The sequence below is a fragment of the Dendropsophus ebraccatus genome, chromosome 9, assembly GCF_027789765.1.
Source record: "Dendropsophus ebraccatus isolate aDenEbr1 chromosome 9, aDenEbr1.pat, whole genome shotgun sequence".
In the NCBI taxonomy this organism is placed as follows: domain Eukaryota; kingdom Metazoa; phylum Chordata; class Amphibia; order Anura; family Hylidae; genus Dendropsophus; species Dendropsophus ebraccatus.
This window is the reverse complement of record NC_091462.1, coordinates 67603256-67623259: the sequence shown is the minus strand read 5'-3', so window position 1 is coordinate 67623259 and position 20004 is coordinate 67603256. Positions and strand designations below refer to the sequence as shown.

The 20004-nt window shown below is 44.0% G+C and overlaps 1 protein-coding gene across 3 annotated transcripts in view; it reads left to right on the top strand.

Annotated features, from left to right (window-relative positions):
• STAT1 (signal transducer and activator of transcription 1) overlaps window positions 1–20004 on the top strand; it is a 997040-nt gene that overhangs the window by 542776 nt on the left and 434260 nt on the right. For all 3 annotated transcript variants that reach the window (XM_069983571.1, XM_069983569.1, XM_069983570.1), the window contains exon 18: window positions 622–674. In XM_069983571.1, coding sequence (XP_069839672.1) covers window positions 622–674 — 53 coding nt within the window. The remainder of the gene's footprint in view (window positions 1–621; window positions 675–20004) is intronic.

Here is a 20004-nt window from a genome sequence, read left to right as displayed (position 1 = left end):
GTCGCTCTTAAAGGGATCCACGTCGCTCTTAAATGGACCCAGGTCGCTCTTGAAGTGAACTATTTTGCTCTTAAAAGGACCCAAGTCGCTCTTAAAGGGACTAGACCCATGTCGCTCTTAAAGGGACGAGACCCATGTTGCTCTTAAAGGGATGGGACCCAAGTCGCTCTTAAAGGGACCCATGTTGCTCTTAAAGGGACGTGACCCAAGTTGCTATTAAAGGGACGGAACCCAGGGTTAAGGTTTCTCTTAAAAGGAAGTCACTGGTAAAGGGGTGCTCTTTTCAAGCACTATGTATTTCCCTGGAAATTCAAATCTAATTTACAATGTAATCATGATCACAGACATTATTTACAGTCATTACCAAACAACAAATGTTATTTTGCCTAAAAAAGCATTGTGTGAACATAGCCCAAGTCTAACCACATCAGTAAAAACCATATGCTTTAAATGTAGCTGTCAATTTGCTGTAAACCTAATGCAATTCTTTGCTGTGGCATTTGTGTGGTTGCACATCACAAATCTCTCAGTGTACAGACATGCTTATGTCCGTTTCGATTGCTGCTATGGGAGATATGTTAAATAATTACTGCATTATTTTTTGTGTTCTTTAAACTGCAGGTCCAAACATGAACAGTACAGATGAATTTATACCTTGGACTAAATTCTGCAAGGTAAAACATAACAATGGAAACGTTATTTATATAGTACACGGCATGGAGAGAGAGAAGCGGCTGCACATCACACCTATGGCTGATACTAGTGCTGCTAAGCTTATTTTAAAAACCAACGTCAGAATGTTGGCATATAATTTGATCAAACCATACCGCCCCGTGTACCACGTGCAGGTCTCCTGGTTCACATGGGTCCCTACGCTAACTCCACACTGTGTCGGTCGGTGGCCGCCAACCCCGCAAAGCGTGCACCTGCAGGGAAGGGAGGCCATGGAATGGCCCTTCAACCCCAATGTCACAGGACCAGACCCAAAATGCCCCACCAATACCCAGCCAGTACCACCGGCAGAGAAGGCTGCCCCCAAACAACACAAGTATGAATATGGTATTGCACTCACCACCATTGCTGCAAACAGAATGGGAAAAACATGGAGGCACTGTCATGTTAGCACAGGTATATTCTGCTGATTTGGGTCACGTGGGTCTTTTAAAGGGGAGTGCCAGCTGCTCAGAAAAGGGAGAAATGTAAAACACAACATGGAGAGAGAGGAGTGGCTGCACATCACACCTATGGCTGATACTAGTGCTTCTAAGGTTATTTTAAAAACCAACGTCAGGATGTTGCCATATAATTTGGTCAAATCATACCACCCGTGTACCATGTGCAGGTCTCCTGGATGGGATGTGCAGCCGTTCCTTTCTCTCCATGTCGTGTTTTACAGTTATCTCTTTTCTGAACAGCTCGCACTCCTTTATAAGACCCACATGACTAAAATTAGCAGGATATGCCTATGCTCACATGTCAGTACCTTATGTCTTCCCCATTCTGTGTGAGCAACAGTGGTGAGTGTAATATCATATTCACACTTGTGTTGTTTGGGGGCAACCTTCCCCGCCGGTGGTGCTGGCCGGGTTCTGGTGGGGCATTTTGGGTTTGGTCCTGTGATATTGGGGTTGCATAGAAACATAGAAACATAGAAGATTGTCGGCAGAAAAAGACCACTGGGTCCATCTAGTCCGCCCTTTTAGTATTTTCTTCCTTATTATCTTAGGATAGATATATGTCTATCCCAGGCGTGTTTAAATTCTGTTATTGTAGATTTACCAACCACCTCTGCTGGAAGTTTGTTCCAGGTATCTACCACTCTTTCAGTAAAATAATATTTTCTTACATTGCTTCTGATCTTTCCCCCAACTAACCTCTCACTGTGTCCTCTTGTTCTTGAGCTCAGTTTTTTACTAAAAACACTCCCCTCTTGAACCTTATTTAGTCCCTTAACATACTTAAAGGTTTCAATCATGTCCCCCCTTTCCCGTCTTTCCTCCAGACTATACAGATTCAAATCCTTAAGTCTTTCCTGATATGGTTTATGCCTCACACCCTCCACCATTTTTGTAGCTCGTCTTTGGACCCGTTCTATTTTATCAATGTCCTTTTTTAGGTGAGGTCTCCAGAACTGGACACAGTATTCCAGATGTGGCCTCACCAGAGCTCTATACAGCGGGATCACAATCTCCCTCTTCCTACTGGTTACTGGTACTGGTTGCAGGGCCATTCCATGTCCTCCCTTCCCTGCATGAGCACGCTTTGGCTGTCACTGACCGACGCGGTGTGGAGTTAGCGTAGGGACTCATGTGAACCAGGGGACCTGCATATGGTACATGGGGCTATTATGGTTTGATCAAATTATATACAGACACCCTGGTGTTGACTTTTAAAATAGGCCTAGCGCCATTAGTATCAGCCATAGATGGGATGTGCAGCCGTTCCTTTCTCTCCATGTCGTGTTATTTATATAGTACTTATTTAAAGTGTAACTGTCATTTCAAACATCTTGCAAAAATCAATGGTACAAAAAAAATATATGAAAGTCTTTAATAGATCGTATTAGGCAAAGGGGCTTCTTTTTCTTCCGACAAGGCTGCCCCCCATCCCCATCCTCCCCTTTTCTTATTATTTTATTATGAAGAGAAAACAATTTACAGGAATTTGAATGAAGATTGGTTTAAGGCCCTATTCCACAGAACAATTAACGGACAGTACAGACGATAATCGTCCCGTGGAATAGAAGGCAACGTTCATCTGACATTATTTATTTCGGCTGATCGTTGCGTTGTTTGTCTTTCAAACATGTTGAAAGACAAACGACTCATATAGCAACGATCTGCTGCCGTTGCTCTGTGGAATAGGAGCTGCAGCGGCAGACCGCTGCTATATGCTATGGGCTGCCCGGACAATCTAGCGATCACCCAGGCAGTGCCCCCCCCCCCCCCCCGCACCTACCCGCTCGTTGCTGCCGAGGGCAATAGCGGCGGCAGCGAATGGGATGGGGAGCGAGGAGCAAACGAGCGCTAATAGCGATCGTTTGCTCCTCTCAGTTGGCCCGTGGATTAGGGCCTTCAGGGCCCTATTACACCAACAGATTATCTTATTTATCAGATTTTTTTGAGCCAAAGCCAGGAATGGACTATAAACAGAGAATAGGCCATAAAAAAAAGACTGAGATTTATCTTCTTTTCATATCCATTCCTGGCTTTGGCTTAAGCCCTAGATGTCCCTGGGCGTACAGGTACGTCCAGGATCGTCAACGGGAGTTCAGAGCGGGGCTGCAGTCCCGGGTGTCGCTTGTAGCCCGGGACTGCGGCTGTTAGCGGTTGACAGCTGCATCTGATTACTACTTGCAGCCTCATCCCTGGTGTCTAGTGGGGGGACTTCTAGTATACTGTAAGTGTAAAAAAAAAAAAAGTGTTGTTAAAAAAAACACCTCCCCTAATAAAAGTTTGAATAACCCCCCTTTTCCCATGTTATAAATAAAAATAAATAAACATGTTTTATATCGGTGTGTGCGTAATCACCCGAACTATTAATTAATCGCATTCCTGATCTCTCACGGTAATTGGTGTAAGAGCAAGAAAATCCCAAAGTGCAAAATTGTGCATTTTTGGTCGCATCAAATCCAGAAAAAGTGTAATAAAAAGTTATCAAAAAGTCGCATATGCGCAATCAAGGTACCGATAGAAAATAAACATCATGGCGCAAAAAATGACACCGCACACAACCCCATAGACCAAAGGATTAAAGCGCTATAAGCATGCCAATAGAGCGATTTTAAGGTACATATAATTGTTAACAATGGTTTGCATTTTTTAAAAGCCATCAAATAAAATTAAAGTTATGTTACATATCGTTGTAATTGTAATGACTTGAGGAACATATATAACGAATCAGTTTTAACCCCGGGCGAACGGCGTAAAAACAAAAACCCTCCAATTAAAAAAAAATTTCACCACACATTGAATTTTTTTCTGGTTTCGCAGTGTACTTTATGAAAAATTCAACCTGTCATTGCAAAGTACAATTAGTGGCGTAAAAAATACGGCCTCAAGTGGGTTTCTAGGTTAAAAAAAAAATGCAACTGCTATGTCCTTTTAAGCACAAGGAGGAAAAAACGAAAACGCAAAAATTGAAATTGTCCCGGTCCTCTAAAGGTTAAAAAAATCTATCAGATAATCTGTTGGTGTAATTGGACCCTTACACTGCCCATAAAAGCCTTTGGATGGGCAGAGGTAGGATGACTGAGGAGGAAGTGCAGAGAAATAGCTTGATGCAATTTTAGGCTTTCTGGCTTAAAGGGGAACTCCGGATAAGAAAAACTTGTTTTCTGTTAAAAGTACATTTAAAGTTATATAGATGTGTCTATATAATGTATTGCCGTATCTGTGCGGTTCTGCCACACTGATAGCTGATAGAAATCCAGAAAGTGAAAAAAACGGCCGCTGTGCCAATTCACATTGTCTCCTGCTTCTTCTGCTCCCCAACCTTAGGACACAAATATTCCATGCCTCTGTCTCACATTGTGTGTGTTTGTTGAGGACAGGCTCATGATGCAGACAGGGGGCAGGGAGTGATCTCACAGGAGGCTTGGCTGGATCCCCCAATCCCCTGAGTGATCCACCATCTCTGAATGGCCAGAAGCAGGTGCAGCACTAATTTTACTGATTGTGATGGGTGGGGGGCTGTGATGATCAGCTGAGGGAAAGCATTGCATCCTGGAAACTGCTCAACCAGGAATGACAGATACACAATACAGAGAGAAAAATCCCCAAACAAATGGATTTTTGGTAGTTTCAAAACTGGGATAGACAGGTAAGTAATGCTATATGCTTCTGCAGAAGTTCCTTTAAGTAAACACTAAATTCACTGGTTAGACAGTTCATTACTGGTCTGGGAACGTTTGAAGGTTTGCTACAGTAAGGTAGGTTGACATCATTTTTTAATTTTTATTTATTTTACATATAAATACTAAAAAAAAAAAAAAAAAAAAAAAAAAAAAGAAGATACATTATACAGTGTTCCATCAAGGATATTCCACCCCAATTTGCTGAGTTAGGCTGGGTTCAGACTACAGAATTCTCGAGGATAAACTCCCCGGAATTCCACCAGCTGTATGCGCTCACGGACGCGCACCTTTCCGCCGGCCCCATAGACACCATTCTATGGGCCTGCTGATTCTGCAATCCGCCAAAAGAATTGACATGTCAGTTTGTTCGGCAGAACGCGTAATCAGCCGGCCCATAGAATGGTGTCTATGGAGCCGGCGGAAAGTCGCGCGTACAGCCATCGGAATTCCGCAGAGTTTATCCGCGAGAATTCCGTAGTGTGAACCCACCCTAACTCATACCATCAATTTACATATTAAACATAATTATTACACCATTTTATTTTCACGGGGGTATAACCAAAAGTGCACTTAGGCTATGTTCACAAAACGTTTTTTCAGCCCTGTTAAAAATGACGTCTGTCAATTTGAATCTAAAATAATGGACGTCATTTAGCTGTCTGGCCTCCCCTTAGTGCAATGACAGCTGTTGGTACATTATTGTAGCTTTGGTGGACTAGTTGCCCTTTGGGTGTGTCTTTAATAGTAAAAACAAAGAAAGAATGGTGACAAAAAAAAACTGTGTGTGAACAACTAATAAAAAATGTTCGATGTTTGCAAAAGACATCCGAAAATATTTGTCATGACCATTATTTTGACGTTTACGGTGATAACGTCCGTTATTCAATACATCGTGTAAATTAGACGTCTGTCTTTCCAGTGTATTGCATTGCAGTCAGTTAAATCGCTGCAATAACAGACTTTTTTAAAATAGTAAAAGCAGACACCTTTTCTCTATTTTTGATGTTGTGTGAACATAGACTTAAGAATCATGACGGTCTAATCACAAAGGCCCATAGAAACTCAAATGCCACCAATACTCCTCTAGGAAGGAAAGGACATTCAGGGTAGCTTTCACAGCAGAAACAAAATTCCAGCGTTCTGTCATCACATTTGAAAGCTTTATTTTCGACACCATGTTCTGAGCACACAGTGCGGTATGCCCCCAACAAATGCCTACACATTTCTGCCGTGTTACACGGCCTTAAAGTGACTGTACCACCAGGCCCAGGCTAAAGCACTGGAGCTGGGCCAATCCACCCTTAGTGGGAGGAAACCCCTGCCCCTCTATGATAGGGTTCCATTGATTCCAATGGAGTCACATCATGGAGGGGCTGGAGTTTCTTCCCACTAACGGTAGGTCGGCCCGCCTCCACCGCCTGCTTAAGCCTGGGCCTGGTGGTACAGTCACTTTAATCATGGCTAAGTTCTCACTGGCATTGCCGCATTAAATAGCCACAAGTGCTGGGGCACGTTGTCTGCTCCTCCCCCTCCCACACGGCATCTGCTATCCAGCACAACTGTGGACTAATGAATGAAGTCAGTTAGTGGAAACCATGTGACTGTGCATATTAGAAACAACATCAGTTAAAAACATACAAATATATACAAATCCTTCATTAGGGTACAAACACACACACTGTATATGCAGCAGATACGCAGCAGATCTGCAGCAGATTTGATGCTGTGTTCAGTTATTTAGATCTAATCTGCTGCGTATCGCAGCAGTAAATACGCTGTGTATACGGTGTGTGTGTTTGTACCCTTACAATCATATCAAACTAAATGCAGTTATGCAGAAAGCATGACACTGATGCTAGTCTAGGAACGGTATTCACTATCATTGGAAAAATATATTACTTCCTGATCGTCCTCAGTCAGCCTTGTCCCTGGTCCTGGTCCCTCAGCTGTACCCACACCTGGAGCCCAGAGTGGGATTAAAGGCTTTTTCGCCTTAGGTAAGTTCATGCCAACTTTGCCTGGCCCCTAAACGGTTTACCTCTACCTCATGTGCCACCGGCAGTTTCCAACACCTCCAACATGGCGGCGCGGCACTTCGATTCCCTCCTGCGCATGACTAACAGCCTGGATAACGACGTCTGACACAGTAAGGTGCAGAGCTACAGCACTTCAGTCGCTTACATAGGGTCCGGGGCCGGCCACAGATAAACCGGAAGTACGCGATGCGGCCTATTTCCAAGATGGCGCCGAGCAACTTCAATGCCTTCTGCGCATGTCCGGCCCTAAAGATGATGTCACTGGCGTCCGGAAGTGCGCGCTGCGCATGTGCGAGCCGCATCATGTATAAAAACATGGCATTTACATCCAGGGACAACGCTCTGCCTAGGCAGCAGTTCCCTTGAATGTTTAGAGGTAATGTTATGGTCTGGGCTGACTCCTGCTTTGCATATATGTGTCATCTGACCCCTTTTTCTTTGATCTTTTGCAGATGTCTAAATACAGGGGTAAAAGGAGCAGGAAATCAAGGCACAACTTGTGTGCTAACTGTCGCCAGCCACTACCAGAATCATGGGAGCAGGATGTGTGCTCTCTACAGGGCCGCCATCAGGAATTTTGGGGCCGAAGTGTCTGGGCCCCCCATTAACAAAAAATCTGTGACATATCTTTGACTGATGTCTCTGGTGCGGCGTGCAGACACAGCTGTCTGTAGAAGATTGGGTTGCTTAGGATTCGTCCCACGCCAGACCAGTTCCATGCATGATCCATATTTTTTTTAAAAAACATGGTAACCCAACCTCCCAGCAGCATGTGGGTCTGAACATCAATCTAGAGACATCAACTTTGTGACAGGTAACCTTTGAAACGTACCTGTTTTAAAAAAAAAATTGACAAATTACAGAGACATGTGGAAAATTTTGATTTGTCCGGGTCTGAGTGTTCACACCTTTTACTGATCAGGAGAAGATCCTCTCCCCACTCTGTGTAAGAAAAAAAGAGACACGCTCCATAGACTTTTGGGAGGAGATTTATCAACCATGGTGTAAAGTGAAACTGGCTCAGTTGCCCCTAGCAACCAATCAGATTCCACCTTTCATTTTCCAAAGAGTCTGTGAGGAATGAAAGGTGGAATCTGATTGGTTGCTAGGGGCGACTGAGCCAGTTTCACTTTACACCATGGTTGATAAATCTCCCCCATAGTCCTTTCCCCGCTTGTTCTTCTGACCAGTACAGGTGGGAACACTCAGACCCGCACCGATCAAAACTTTTGATATACATACATTATACATACATCATATACACACAACACACATACTGTATACATTACATACCGTCACACTTTAGATATACACTTATGTAAATTATATATTTGCATCCATACTACTAACACACGACTGTAGCAATTATTCTCATGTTACTCCAGCTATCAGTACACTTATTACTTTGTCGTTGTGTATGATGAGGTTCTGCAGCAGCTGACGTGCATGATGACATTCTGCAGCGGCTAAGGTGTATGAAGTGGTTCTGCAGCAGCTGGGGTGTATTATGAGGTTCTGCAGCAGATGGGGTGTATTATGAGGTATCATACACACCTCAGCTGCTGCAGAACATCATACACCTTAGCTGATGCAGAACCCCCTCATACACCTCAGCTGCTGCAGAACATCATACACCTTAGCTGATGCAGAACATCCTCTTACACCTCAGCTGCTCCTGCAGAACATCATACACAGTAGCTGATGCAAAACCTCCTCATATACACCTCAGCTGCTGCAGAACATCATACACCTTAGCTGATGCAGAACCCCCTCATACACCTCAGCTGCTGTTGCTGCAGAACACCATACACCTTAGCTGATGCAGAACCTCCTCATGCACACCTCAGCTGCTGCAGAACATCATACACCTTAGCTGATGCAGAACCTCATAAGCCTCTTACATCATCTTTTAGCTGTAATTTGCACAGTTACACAAACACACAGAGGCACAAACATGCAGAATTACATGCAAACACACACACTAACACACCCACACACACACAAGTGCACTTAACACTCTTCTCAGGGAAACTCCAGGAAGCCATGTGGTGTGTCCTTATGTTCCGGTCTTCTGCACACAGCCGTCTCTAGGCCCCTCCTCTTCTGTCCCGACATGAGAGAACAGCTATAGAAGCTAGTGAGGAGGTGGGGGAGGGGCCCGGGGGAGAGTGAGGAGGGGGCCCTGCTTCTGTCCTGTGACCCTGCCTGTCAGCTATGAAAGGAAAGAGAAGTGTGCGGTATAGCTGTCAGGAGCTTAAGCGGGCCCCCCTGAATTCTAGTTTTGGCCCGGGCCCCTGACAGCTGTACCGCCAATACTGCCCTGATGGCGGCCCTGGCTCTCTATGTGTGTCCTCATCTTCCCAAAACCAGATGTGCACACAAGATTTCCTAGTGTGGTTTAAAGACCAACTCACTGACACCTTTAAGGATGTTAAAAATGCTGTCCTGCAAGGGAATAAAGCAAAAAAGCATAAGCCTGCCTCACCTGCACCTCATACCTCTGACTTAGCCAGAGAAGGAGACACTGAGCAGTACTCATCTGAGGAATTCAGATTGGGAGGCTTTAGAGGAAATGTGCCTGTTGCAGAAGGACTCAATGCCCAAACTGCTCTCAGCAGTAAAAAAAAGACTATTGAATCTGATAAAGATGTTTCTCACAAACGCAAAAAAGATCAGCTCTTCTATTTCCCTCCAAATAAAAAAGTTTTTCCTACTCCTCCGATCATCAAGGGCATGTTCCAGAAGGAATAAGCTAAACCTGAGAGATTTCAGTCTAATGCCAAATTCAAATCCACCTACCGGCTGGATTCTGAAATTACAGATGAATGGTCCAATCCTCCAAAGTTGGATCAACCTGGGGCACAACTTTCCAAAAAAGCTTATTTTCCTGTGGAAGAGTCAGCTTTACTTTCAAATCCAATGGAAAGAAAAGCAGATAAATTGTGCAAAAAGACCTATGCAGCTGCAGCTAGTTCCTCAAAGATCTCTAAAACAACCATTCCAGTAGCCAGATTGCTTCGTGTTTGGTTAGGTCAACAACTATCACAGGACATTGAAGATGGAGTGCCGAGACAGGACTTGCTTGAAGATTTGTCCCTGATGAAGACTGCGACAGATTTCTTATGTGACGCACCTATGGACGCCTTAAAATACTCTTCTAGATGTATGGCATTGTCCAATATTGCAAGGCGTGCGCTTTGGCTGAAGTTGTGGGAAGGTAACATCCTGTTTAAAAATCACTTCGCATCCCTTCCGTTTCACCCTTCCTCACTGTTTGGGCCACAACTGGAAACTATCCTTAATAAATTGAATAATAATAAAGGATCCTTTTTTCCGAAGAAAAAGACCTTCAAACCATTTAAAACCTCTTATACAAGGTCACCGAAAAGACAGTATAATTTTCGTCCCTCCAGAGGAAAAGGACAATTCAGAAAGCAGCAGCAGCGGCCTGGATCTTCAAAGAAAAAGTCTGACGCCACAAAGGATGAGCGCATGTGACGCCAGGTCTCCATCCCCTCCGGTTGGTGCACGGCTGCAAGGTTTCGCTACTGTCTGGTCGGCAACATCCTCAGATGCCTGGGTCAATTCCACTGTACAAAGAGGTTATTGCCTAGAACTAAAAGACTTTCCACCAGATCGGTTTATCCTCAACAGAGGAAACAACCAAGTCATACATCAGCTCCTTCAGGAATTCATTCAAAAGAATGCTCTGGAGGACGTGCGTCCTCAGGAATCTGGGAGTTTATTCTCCAATATTTGCTGTACCGAAATCTGGAGGGACTTTGAGATTGGTGATCAATCTTCGCTACCTCAACAAATTCTTCCTCAAGAAAAAATTCAGAATGGAAACTATTCAGACAGCAGTTCTGTCATTACACCAGGGAGATTTCATGGCCACCAACGACTTGCAGGATGCATACTTGCATGTACCAATCCTAAAGCAGCACAAATAATACCTTAGGGTGGCATTTCTGCATCAGAAGGAAGTGATCCATCTTTAGTTCACCTGTCTCCCTTTTGGGATTACGTCAGCCCCACGGGTGTTTACAAAGATTGCAGTCGTCTTAACCGCACACCTGAGAGAACAAGGCATCTGTGTTACCTGGTACCTGGACAACTGGCTCATAACCGCTTCATCCAGGGAGACTCTGTGATGCTTCACCTGATTTACACAAGGACGACTCTCCAGGACCATGGGTTTCTCATAAACTTCAAGAAATCCAACCTCAACCCATCAACAAGGTTGACTTATCTTGGTTTCGTCATAGATTCTCAACAGATGCAACTTTTTCTCTCACCAGAGAGAGTGATGAAGATAAAGAACACGGTGAACTCTCTGATCAGCATGGATCGTTGCTCCATCCGCTTTGCCATGAGAACCCTAGGCATGCTTACCTCGGCCATCGAAGCAGTCCAATGGGCGAGAGCCCATATCAGGGTTCTACAAAGACACATTCTTGCTCGATGGGAGAGATGTCCAGAAGATCTAGAAAGATTATTTCCTGTCTCTCATCTGGTCAAGCAGGATCTAACTTGGTGGCTGACCCACTCTCGCCTCACGAAAGGGAAAAGTCTACTACCCCAGCATCAAGTAGTCCTCACTACGGATGCCTCAGGCTCTGGTTGGGGTGCCCATGTAGACTCTCTGTGGGTTCAGCGCAAGTGGTCCTATCAAGACCAGAGGCTCACGTCCAATATGAAGGAGCTGAGAGCAATCAGACTAGCTCTGTATCATTTCCAGTACATCCTCCTCAACAAATCAGTTCAGATTCAGACGGACAACATCACTGCTGTGTTCTATATAAACAAGCAAGAAGGAACCAGAAGCCAATCACTTCAGCTGGAATGCAATCGCCTCATGTCATGGGCCGAAGCGAATTTTCTTCAAATTTCAGCAGTCCATATCAAGGGCTCACTCAATGTTACAGCAGATCCTTTGAGCAGGAAGACATTACTGGAAGGCGAGTGGGAGTTGAACACATCAGTCTTCAACAGGATAGTGGAGTTATGGGGACACCCTCAAGTGGACGTCATGGCCAATTGCCTCAATGCGAAGCTAGATCAGTTCTGCTCTCTATCCAGAAAGGATCATCCATTCGCAGTGGACGGTCTATCGATCTCCTGGACCAGAATCTTCGTCTATGCATTTCCACCATTTCCACTCATACCAAGAGTCTTGAAAAAGATTTGGGACCAGAAGGCCAGAGCAATAGTCATTATGCCATATTGGCCCCGCTGGGCCTGGTTTCCTCTTGGGTGGAGTCTTTCGAAAGGCGTATTCTGGAAGCTGCCTCTCCGCAAAGATCTGTTACAGCAGAACGGCCTTCTACATCCTCACTTGCCCAAACTCCATCTGACAGCATGGAATAGGAACTCCACGCCTTAAAAGCTCAAAGTCTTTCAGATGAAGTCGTTCAAACTCTCTTAGCTTCAAGAAAAACATCCACTATGAAGGTCTATTCTAGGGTCTGGCATCTCTACTCCGCATGGTGTGTCTCCAACAACAGAAGAATGAAAGACATATCATCTGTTCTCCAGTTTCTGCAAGAAGGATTTCAGAAAGGCTTAAAGCCTAATACACTAAAAGTCCATCTAACAGCTATTAACGCTCACCTCGATGGCCTTTTTTCCAAAACTCCTCTCATATCAAGATTTTTTAGAGCCATTTCAAAACTAAGACCCAGTTACCATAATCCCGTGCCTACCTGGGACCTTACCATCGTGCTCAAGTGTCTTGCAGAACAACCATTTGAACCAATTGGGGATACAGAGCTTAAGTGGCTATCATGGAAAACGTTGTTTTTGATCGCAGTAACATCGGCCAGGAGAATAAGTGAATTACATGCACTTTCTTGTAAAGATCCATATCTCAAGCTCCTCAATGATAAAGTGGTGCTAAGAACCATGCCTGGATTCTTGCCAACCTGTGGTAGGCGAAACTCAAGATCAAACATTGCGTTTATTAGACATCAAAAGATCCATTGAAAAATACCTCGAAAAAACAGCCCCTTTCAGACAGACGGAAGCCTTGTTTGTTCAAATGTGTGGAGAGAACAAAGGCAAGACAGCAAGTAAAGCTTCTTTAGCTCACTGGATCAAATATCTAATCCGACATTGCTACTCTTCAGTAGCACTCGAATCACCACTATCAATTCGGGCCCACTCAACGAGGTCAACTGCTACATCCTGGTCTAGACCATGACTACTTCCCCGTTTGTATCTAGTCACGAGCCGGGGAATAAAAGTCATTTTTTCATTGAATAAAGCACCTGCTGCGGCCGTGGCCGATACGTGCCGGGGTCGCTCCAGGTGCTTTATACAATGCTCAAGGGAACCATATCAGCTCAAACGGGCTGATTGGTTCCCTTTAAACATGTGAACCCCACCATCAGCACCTAAAAATAATGCTATAACATAATCTGCTGTGGATTTGATGCAGCATATTTATGTGTTTATTTCAACTGATTAAATTAGAAGCATCAAATCCGCATTGGATTAGGTATGAACGTGCCCTTAAAGGGAATTTGTGGGGTCTATGCCAGGTGCACAGCTGTAGATCCCAGCATACAGGTCAGGGACCTGACCTTTAGTCCAGTGTTAACCTATAATCTTTCTTTTCATTACCAGCTGAAGTGTCACAGAGGTGGAGCCACAGCAGCACCTTCTGCCCCCGTCCCTTCCTGCTCTGACTGATGGACGTATAGGGTGCTGCTGCCGCTGCTGTTAAACTTTAGTTGGTAATGAAAAGGACAATTATAAAAGTTTACACTGGATTAAAGGTCCTGTCAATATCTCCCTCACACCTGTTTGCTGGGATCTACAGCCCGAGACCTGGTATGGACATCACAGATTCCATTTAAAGGAGAAAAACATGGCCACCTTCTTCCAGAAACAGTGCCACACCTCAGTTTGTGTGAGGTATTGCAGCTCAGTTCCATTGAAGTGAATGGAGCCAAGTTGTAATACCTCACATAACCTGAAGACAAGGGTGGTGCTGTTTTTGGACAAAAGTTACTATATTTTTTTTAAATCCCTTTTATCCTGACTATGTCTGCACTCCATATAATGGCGGTAAAAGAAGTGAGGTTTTAATTATTAAAATGTGTCTGGTTGTGATCTCATGTGTAATCAAAGCTACATAATGAGCTGGTCGATAGCCATTTCCTACTGGCTATCTATCTATCTATCTATCTATCTATCTATCTATCTATCTATCTATCTATCTATCTATCTAGAAGTAGGAGAAAGCCGCACTTCCAAATTCAAATGGCGGGTGCTGTACTGAGTAAGTCCCTAGGCTCGGGATCCCAACAGATACAAAAGGAAATTCAGCAGCACACCAGCTTCAGGTGAAAAAAGGGTGTTATTTATTGCATGTAGCAAAAAAACAAAAAGAGATGCAACGTTTCTGTCTTCTCCAAGACCGTTATCAAGCATAGTGAGGAGGTGCTCATGACTTCCTTAAGTATCAGTATCAATTAGTGACATCATCACTTCATCTATATCATAAAAATGAAAGTCTGTCTGTCTGTCCCAAATAGACTTCCAAACGCCTGAACCGTTTGACCCCAAATTTGGCACACAGATACATAGGGTGTCCGGGAAGGTTACTGCGAAGGTCCCGTCCCCGCCAGATGTACAGGAGAGGAGGGGGAGGGGGAAGAGCGGCGCCCCATAGAGATGAATGGGAAAATCTTCTCACTGCAAACACAGGTGATATAATTAGCTGCAGCAGACACGGCAGTTGGAGCCTTAGCAACCAATAGGATTACTGCTTTCATTTTCACAGGGAGCAATGGTTGCTAGGGAAACTGCCTCACAACATCCACAGTAATAACTGGTAGACCCCATACTCCATCTATACAGTACATGTATATACAGGGCACTACAGGTATACCAAACTGTGACTGGGTAACACTGCCACACCAGACCTGGCCAATACCGCCATACTGTGCTGGATAACACTGTCATACCAGACCTGACCAATACCGCCATACTGTGACTGTATAACACTGCCATACCAGACCTGACCAATACCGCCATACTGTGACTGGATAAAACCATCATATCAGACCTCTCCAACACAGGAGCTAGAAGCAACAAACTCTGCAAGCTAAGTACTTTTATATTGTATTGTGAGCGAGTTTTTGATCTAAAGTGTGTTTTTTGTCTCAAGTGTGGGACTTTAATATTCTGGGAAGGAGTGTATAACATACCTGTTACTACCACATTACTATAGCCTGTACTACCACTACCACATTACTATAGCCTGTATATACACAAGCTTGCTGGAGGTTACACAGGTGGAAGGGGAGGGGACTGATTGCTAATTAAGAGTTGATAAATTACATCTGTGTGAAGCCTCCCAGTCTCTCCAACACAGGAGCCAGAAGCAACAAACTCTGCAAGCTAAGTACTTATATATTGTATTGTGAGCGAGTTTTGGAGCGTGCGAGTTTTTGATCTAAAGTGTGTTTTTGTCTCAAGTGTGGGACTTTAATATTCTGGGAAGGAGTGTATAACATACCTGTTACTGAGTGATATCTGTCCTTACTGGGTTTATAGATAACAAATCCCTGTACACATATAGTATATAGCAAGGTACTATAGATTAGTTTATCTGTATTTATTTTCCTAGAGGTTATATACATTGTATCTGGTTTACTTGGGACACATTACTATAGCCTGTATATACACAAGCTTGCTGGAGGTTACACAGGTGGAAGGGGAGGGGACTGATTGCTAATTAAGAGTTGATAAATTACATCTGTGTGAAGCCTCCCAGTCTCTCCAACACAGGAGCCAGAAGCAACAAACTCTGCAAGCTAAGTACTTATATATTGTATTGTGAGCGAGTTTTGGAGCGTGCGAGTTTTTGATCTAAAGTGTGTTTTTGTCTCAAGTGTGGGACTTTAATATTCTGGGAAGGAGTGTATAACATACCTGTTAGGCTACGTTCACACAGAGCAAAAGGAGCGGATTACGCAAGGAAATATTTCCGCCTGAAATCAACTGACGCTGAATTCCGAGCAGAATATAAGCAGAATGTAAGCAGAATCCCTGCGTATTCTGCTAGGAAAGTGTTCAGCTCGTAATCAGCTCTTGACAAATTCAGCGCGGAATACTCGAGGAATCCGCGCTGAATCCGCATGCATTCAGCGCTGAAATTCAGCGAGTATTTGGTGAGTAAACTAGACTATACCAGAACATATACTAGAATCCTCCTCCCCCCCTTTTCCCCATTTCCGCGCTGATTCAGTGAGTAATTTCCGCTTGTATTACGCTTGTATTCCGTGCTGAATACGCGCGTATTCCGCGCTGAAACAGAAAATCAGAGCCCCATTGATTTGTATAGGCTTCCGCTAGCGGAAGAATGAACATGTTCATTCTTCTGGCGGAAAGCGGATTAGTTCAGTGCGGAAATTCCACTGTGTGAACTGCAGAGCAGAATTTCCATTCAACACAATGGAAATTAGCTCTGCACCTATTTTAACGGCTGAAATTTCAGCGCTGATTCAGCGCAGAAATTCAGCTGCTTTTGCTCAGTGGGAACGAGCCCTTACTGAGTGATATCTGTCCTTACTGGGTTTATAGATAACAAATCCCTGTACACATATAGTATATAGCAAGGTACTATAGATTAGTTTATCTGTATTTATTTTCCTAGAGGTTATATACATTGTATCTGGTTTACTTGGGACACATTACTATAGCCTGTATATACACAAGCTTGCTGGAGGTTACACAGGTGGAAGGGGAGGGGACTGATTGCTAATTAAGAGTTGATAAATTACATCTGTGTGAAGCCTCCCAGTCTCTCCAACACAGGAGCCAGAAGCAACAAACTCTGCAAGCTAAGTACTTATATATTGTATTGTGAGCGAGTTTTGGAGCGTGCGAGTTTTTGATCTAAATTGTGTTTTTGTCTCAAGTGTGGGACTTTAATATTCTGGGACTTTAGATTCGGGGAGTTTTAGAAGAAAACAAATTGTTTATTTGCTTTTGAACACATTGTTTGCTTTTGTTGCTTGTTTGTTTTTTCTTTCTTTATACATAATATCCCCATATAAATGAGCGCCATGTTTGACAATGCGGCCCAATGTACATCTTGTGCGATGTATGCAATCCTTGATCTACCGATCGAGGGTGCATACCATTGTGGGAGATGTGTGCATGTTGCTGGTTTGGAAGCCCAGATCCTGGATCTAAATGAGCAGCTGCAACGATTATGATGCATTGGCAAACTGGAAAGGGGTCTGCTTCTCACTGAGCAAGCACTCCAAGGGGTAGATGGGGGAGAGTGTGATAGCATGGAGGTACAGGAGGAAGAGGCAGCTAGTTGGGTCACAGAAAAAGGGGTAGAGGGAAGAGTGTGAGGGAGGCCAGTCCTGATCTGGCACACCCCAACAAGTTTGCCAAATTGGCGGATGAGGGGGATGTTGATTCAGGGGTGGCATTGCTGCAGCAGGACACTGCCTCTGAAAGCCAGGGGAGTGTCTGCTCCAGTAAGGTGGGAAACAGGAGTTCAGGGCAGGCCAGGCAGGTACTGGTAGTGGGGGACTCAATTATTAGGGGGACAGACAAAGCAATCTGTCACAAAGACCGGGATCGTCCAACAGTGTGTTGCCTTCCTGGCGCTCGAGTTCGTCACATCGCGGATCGGGCTGACAGATTACTGGGAGGGGCTGGCGATGACCCAGCAGTCATGGTGCACATTGGCACCAATGATAAAGTTAGAGGTAGGTGGCGGGTCCTTAAAAATGATTTCAGGGACTTAGGCAGGAAGCTTAAAACTAGGACCTCCAAGGTGATATTTTCCGAAATATTACCTGTACCACGAGCCACACCTGAGAGACAGCGGGAGATTAGGGAGGTAAATAAGTGGCTCAAGAGCTGGTGTAGGATAGAGGGGTTTGGGTTCATGGAGAACTGGGCCGACTTCTCGGTCGGTTACAGGCTCTACGGTAGGGACGGGCTGCATCTCAATGGGGAGGGTGCAGCCGTGCTGGGGGAGAAGATGGCTAAGAGGTTGGAGGAGTGTTTAAAGTAGGGACCGGGGGGGAGGGCAACTACAATATAGTAAGTGAAGACAGAGTAGATGGAGAGCTGGGCCTAGATTATGGAACTGGGGGTGGAGCGGCGGGAGGGGTTAGAATAGTCACTAGTGATAAAAGGAAAGGGAATATGGACAAATATATTAAATGTATGTATACTAACGCTCGAAGCCTCACTAATAAAGCTGAGGAATTAGAACTCATAATGGTTGAAGAGAAATATGATATAGTGGGGATAAGCGAGACATGGCTGGACGAGACCTATGACTGGGCCGTTACTATCCAGGGTTATAGTCTATTCAGAAATGACCGTAAAAATAAGAAAGGGGGAGGGGTCTGTCTATATGTTAAATCATGCCTTAAGCCTATTCTGCAGGAGGATATATGTGATGATAATGTGGAGTCTCTTTGGGTAGAAATAAGGGGAGGGACGAAGAATAATAAAATTCTTATAGGAGTGAGTTATAAACCTCCAAGTATAGTGGAAGAATCAGAAAATCTTCTTATAAGACAAATAGATGCGGCAGCGAAGCAGGGGGAAGTCATTATTATGGGGGACTTTAACTACCCAAATATCAACTGGAAAGCAGAAACCTGCAGCTCCAGGAAGGGAAGCGTGTTTTTGGAAATAATAAAAGATAATTACCTTTCCCAACTAGTAGAGGAACCAACAAGAGGGGGGGTGGGGGGCCTTCTGGACCTGATCTTAACCAATAGGCCCGACAGAATATCAAAAATAGAGGTGGGGGGTCACCTAGGTAATAGTGACCATAACATAGTAAGTTTTCAATTATCCTTCAATAAAATGATTAGCATAGGGGCTACAAAAACATTAAATTTCAGGAAGGCTAATTTCCAAAAACTAAGAGAGGACCTTGGGAACATAGACTGGGTCAATGCCTTCAGAAATAAAAGTACACAAGAGAAATGGGACATATTTAAGAGCATCCTGGGTAAATCGTGTGAACGACACACATACCATATGGGAATAAACATAGTAGAAATAAGAGAAATCTAATGTGGTTAACTACAGCTGTAAGGGGTGCAATAAATGATAAGAAACAAGCATTCAGACAACTAAAACAAGAAGGTAGTGGGGAAGCATTGAGCAACTATAGACAGAAGAATAGAATGTGTAAAACGCAAATAAAAGAAGCAAAAATAGCAACAGAAAGAAGGATAGCCACAGAAAGTAAAACAAATCCCAAAATGTTCTTCACCTATATAAATAACAAAAGACTTAAAACCGAAAATGTTGGTCCCCTCAAAAATAATCTAGGTGTAATGGTGGAGGGGGAAGAGGAAAAGGCCAATCTACTAAATACATTCTTCTCTACAGTATTCACAGAGGAGAATCCCATAACAGACGATATGACTAGGGATAATGTTAATCCTCCCATAAATCTCACCTGCCTAACACAACAAGAAGTGGGGAAACGCCTTAAAAACATTAAAATCCATAAGTCACCGGGCCCAGAAGGTATCCATCCTAGAGTTTTGCAAGAATTAAATACTGTGTTGGACAGAACGTTATTCCTATTATTTAAAGATTCTATTACGACAGGGATTGTTCCACAGGAGTGGCGCATAGCTAATGTGGTACCAATATTCAAGAAGGGGTCAAGGAGTGATCCTGGAAACTACAGGCCCGTAAGTCTAACATCTATAGTAGGTAAAGTATTTGAGGGGATTGTAAGAGATGCTATACTGGAGTATCCTAATGAAAATAATCTTATGACGCAGCACCAGCATGGATTTATGAGGGATCAGTCCTGTCAGACTAATCTGATCGGCTTCTGTGAAGAGGTAAGTTATAGACTGGACCTGGGGGAGGCTGTGGATGTTGTGTATCTGGACTTTTCAAAGGCATTTGATACTGTGCTGCGTGAAAGGTTGGTCTACAAAATGAGGATGCTGGGACTCGGGGAAAACGTATGCAAATGGGCAAGTAACTGGTTGTGTGATACAAAACAGAGGGTGGTCATTGATGGAACATATTCAGATTGGGTTTTAGTTACTAGTGGGGTACCACAGGGGTCAGTGTTGGGTCCACTTCTTT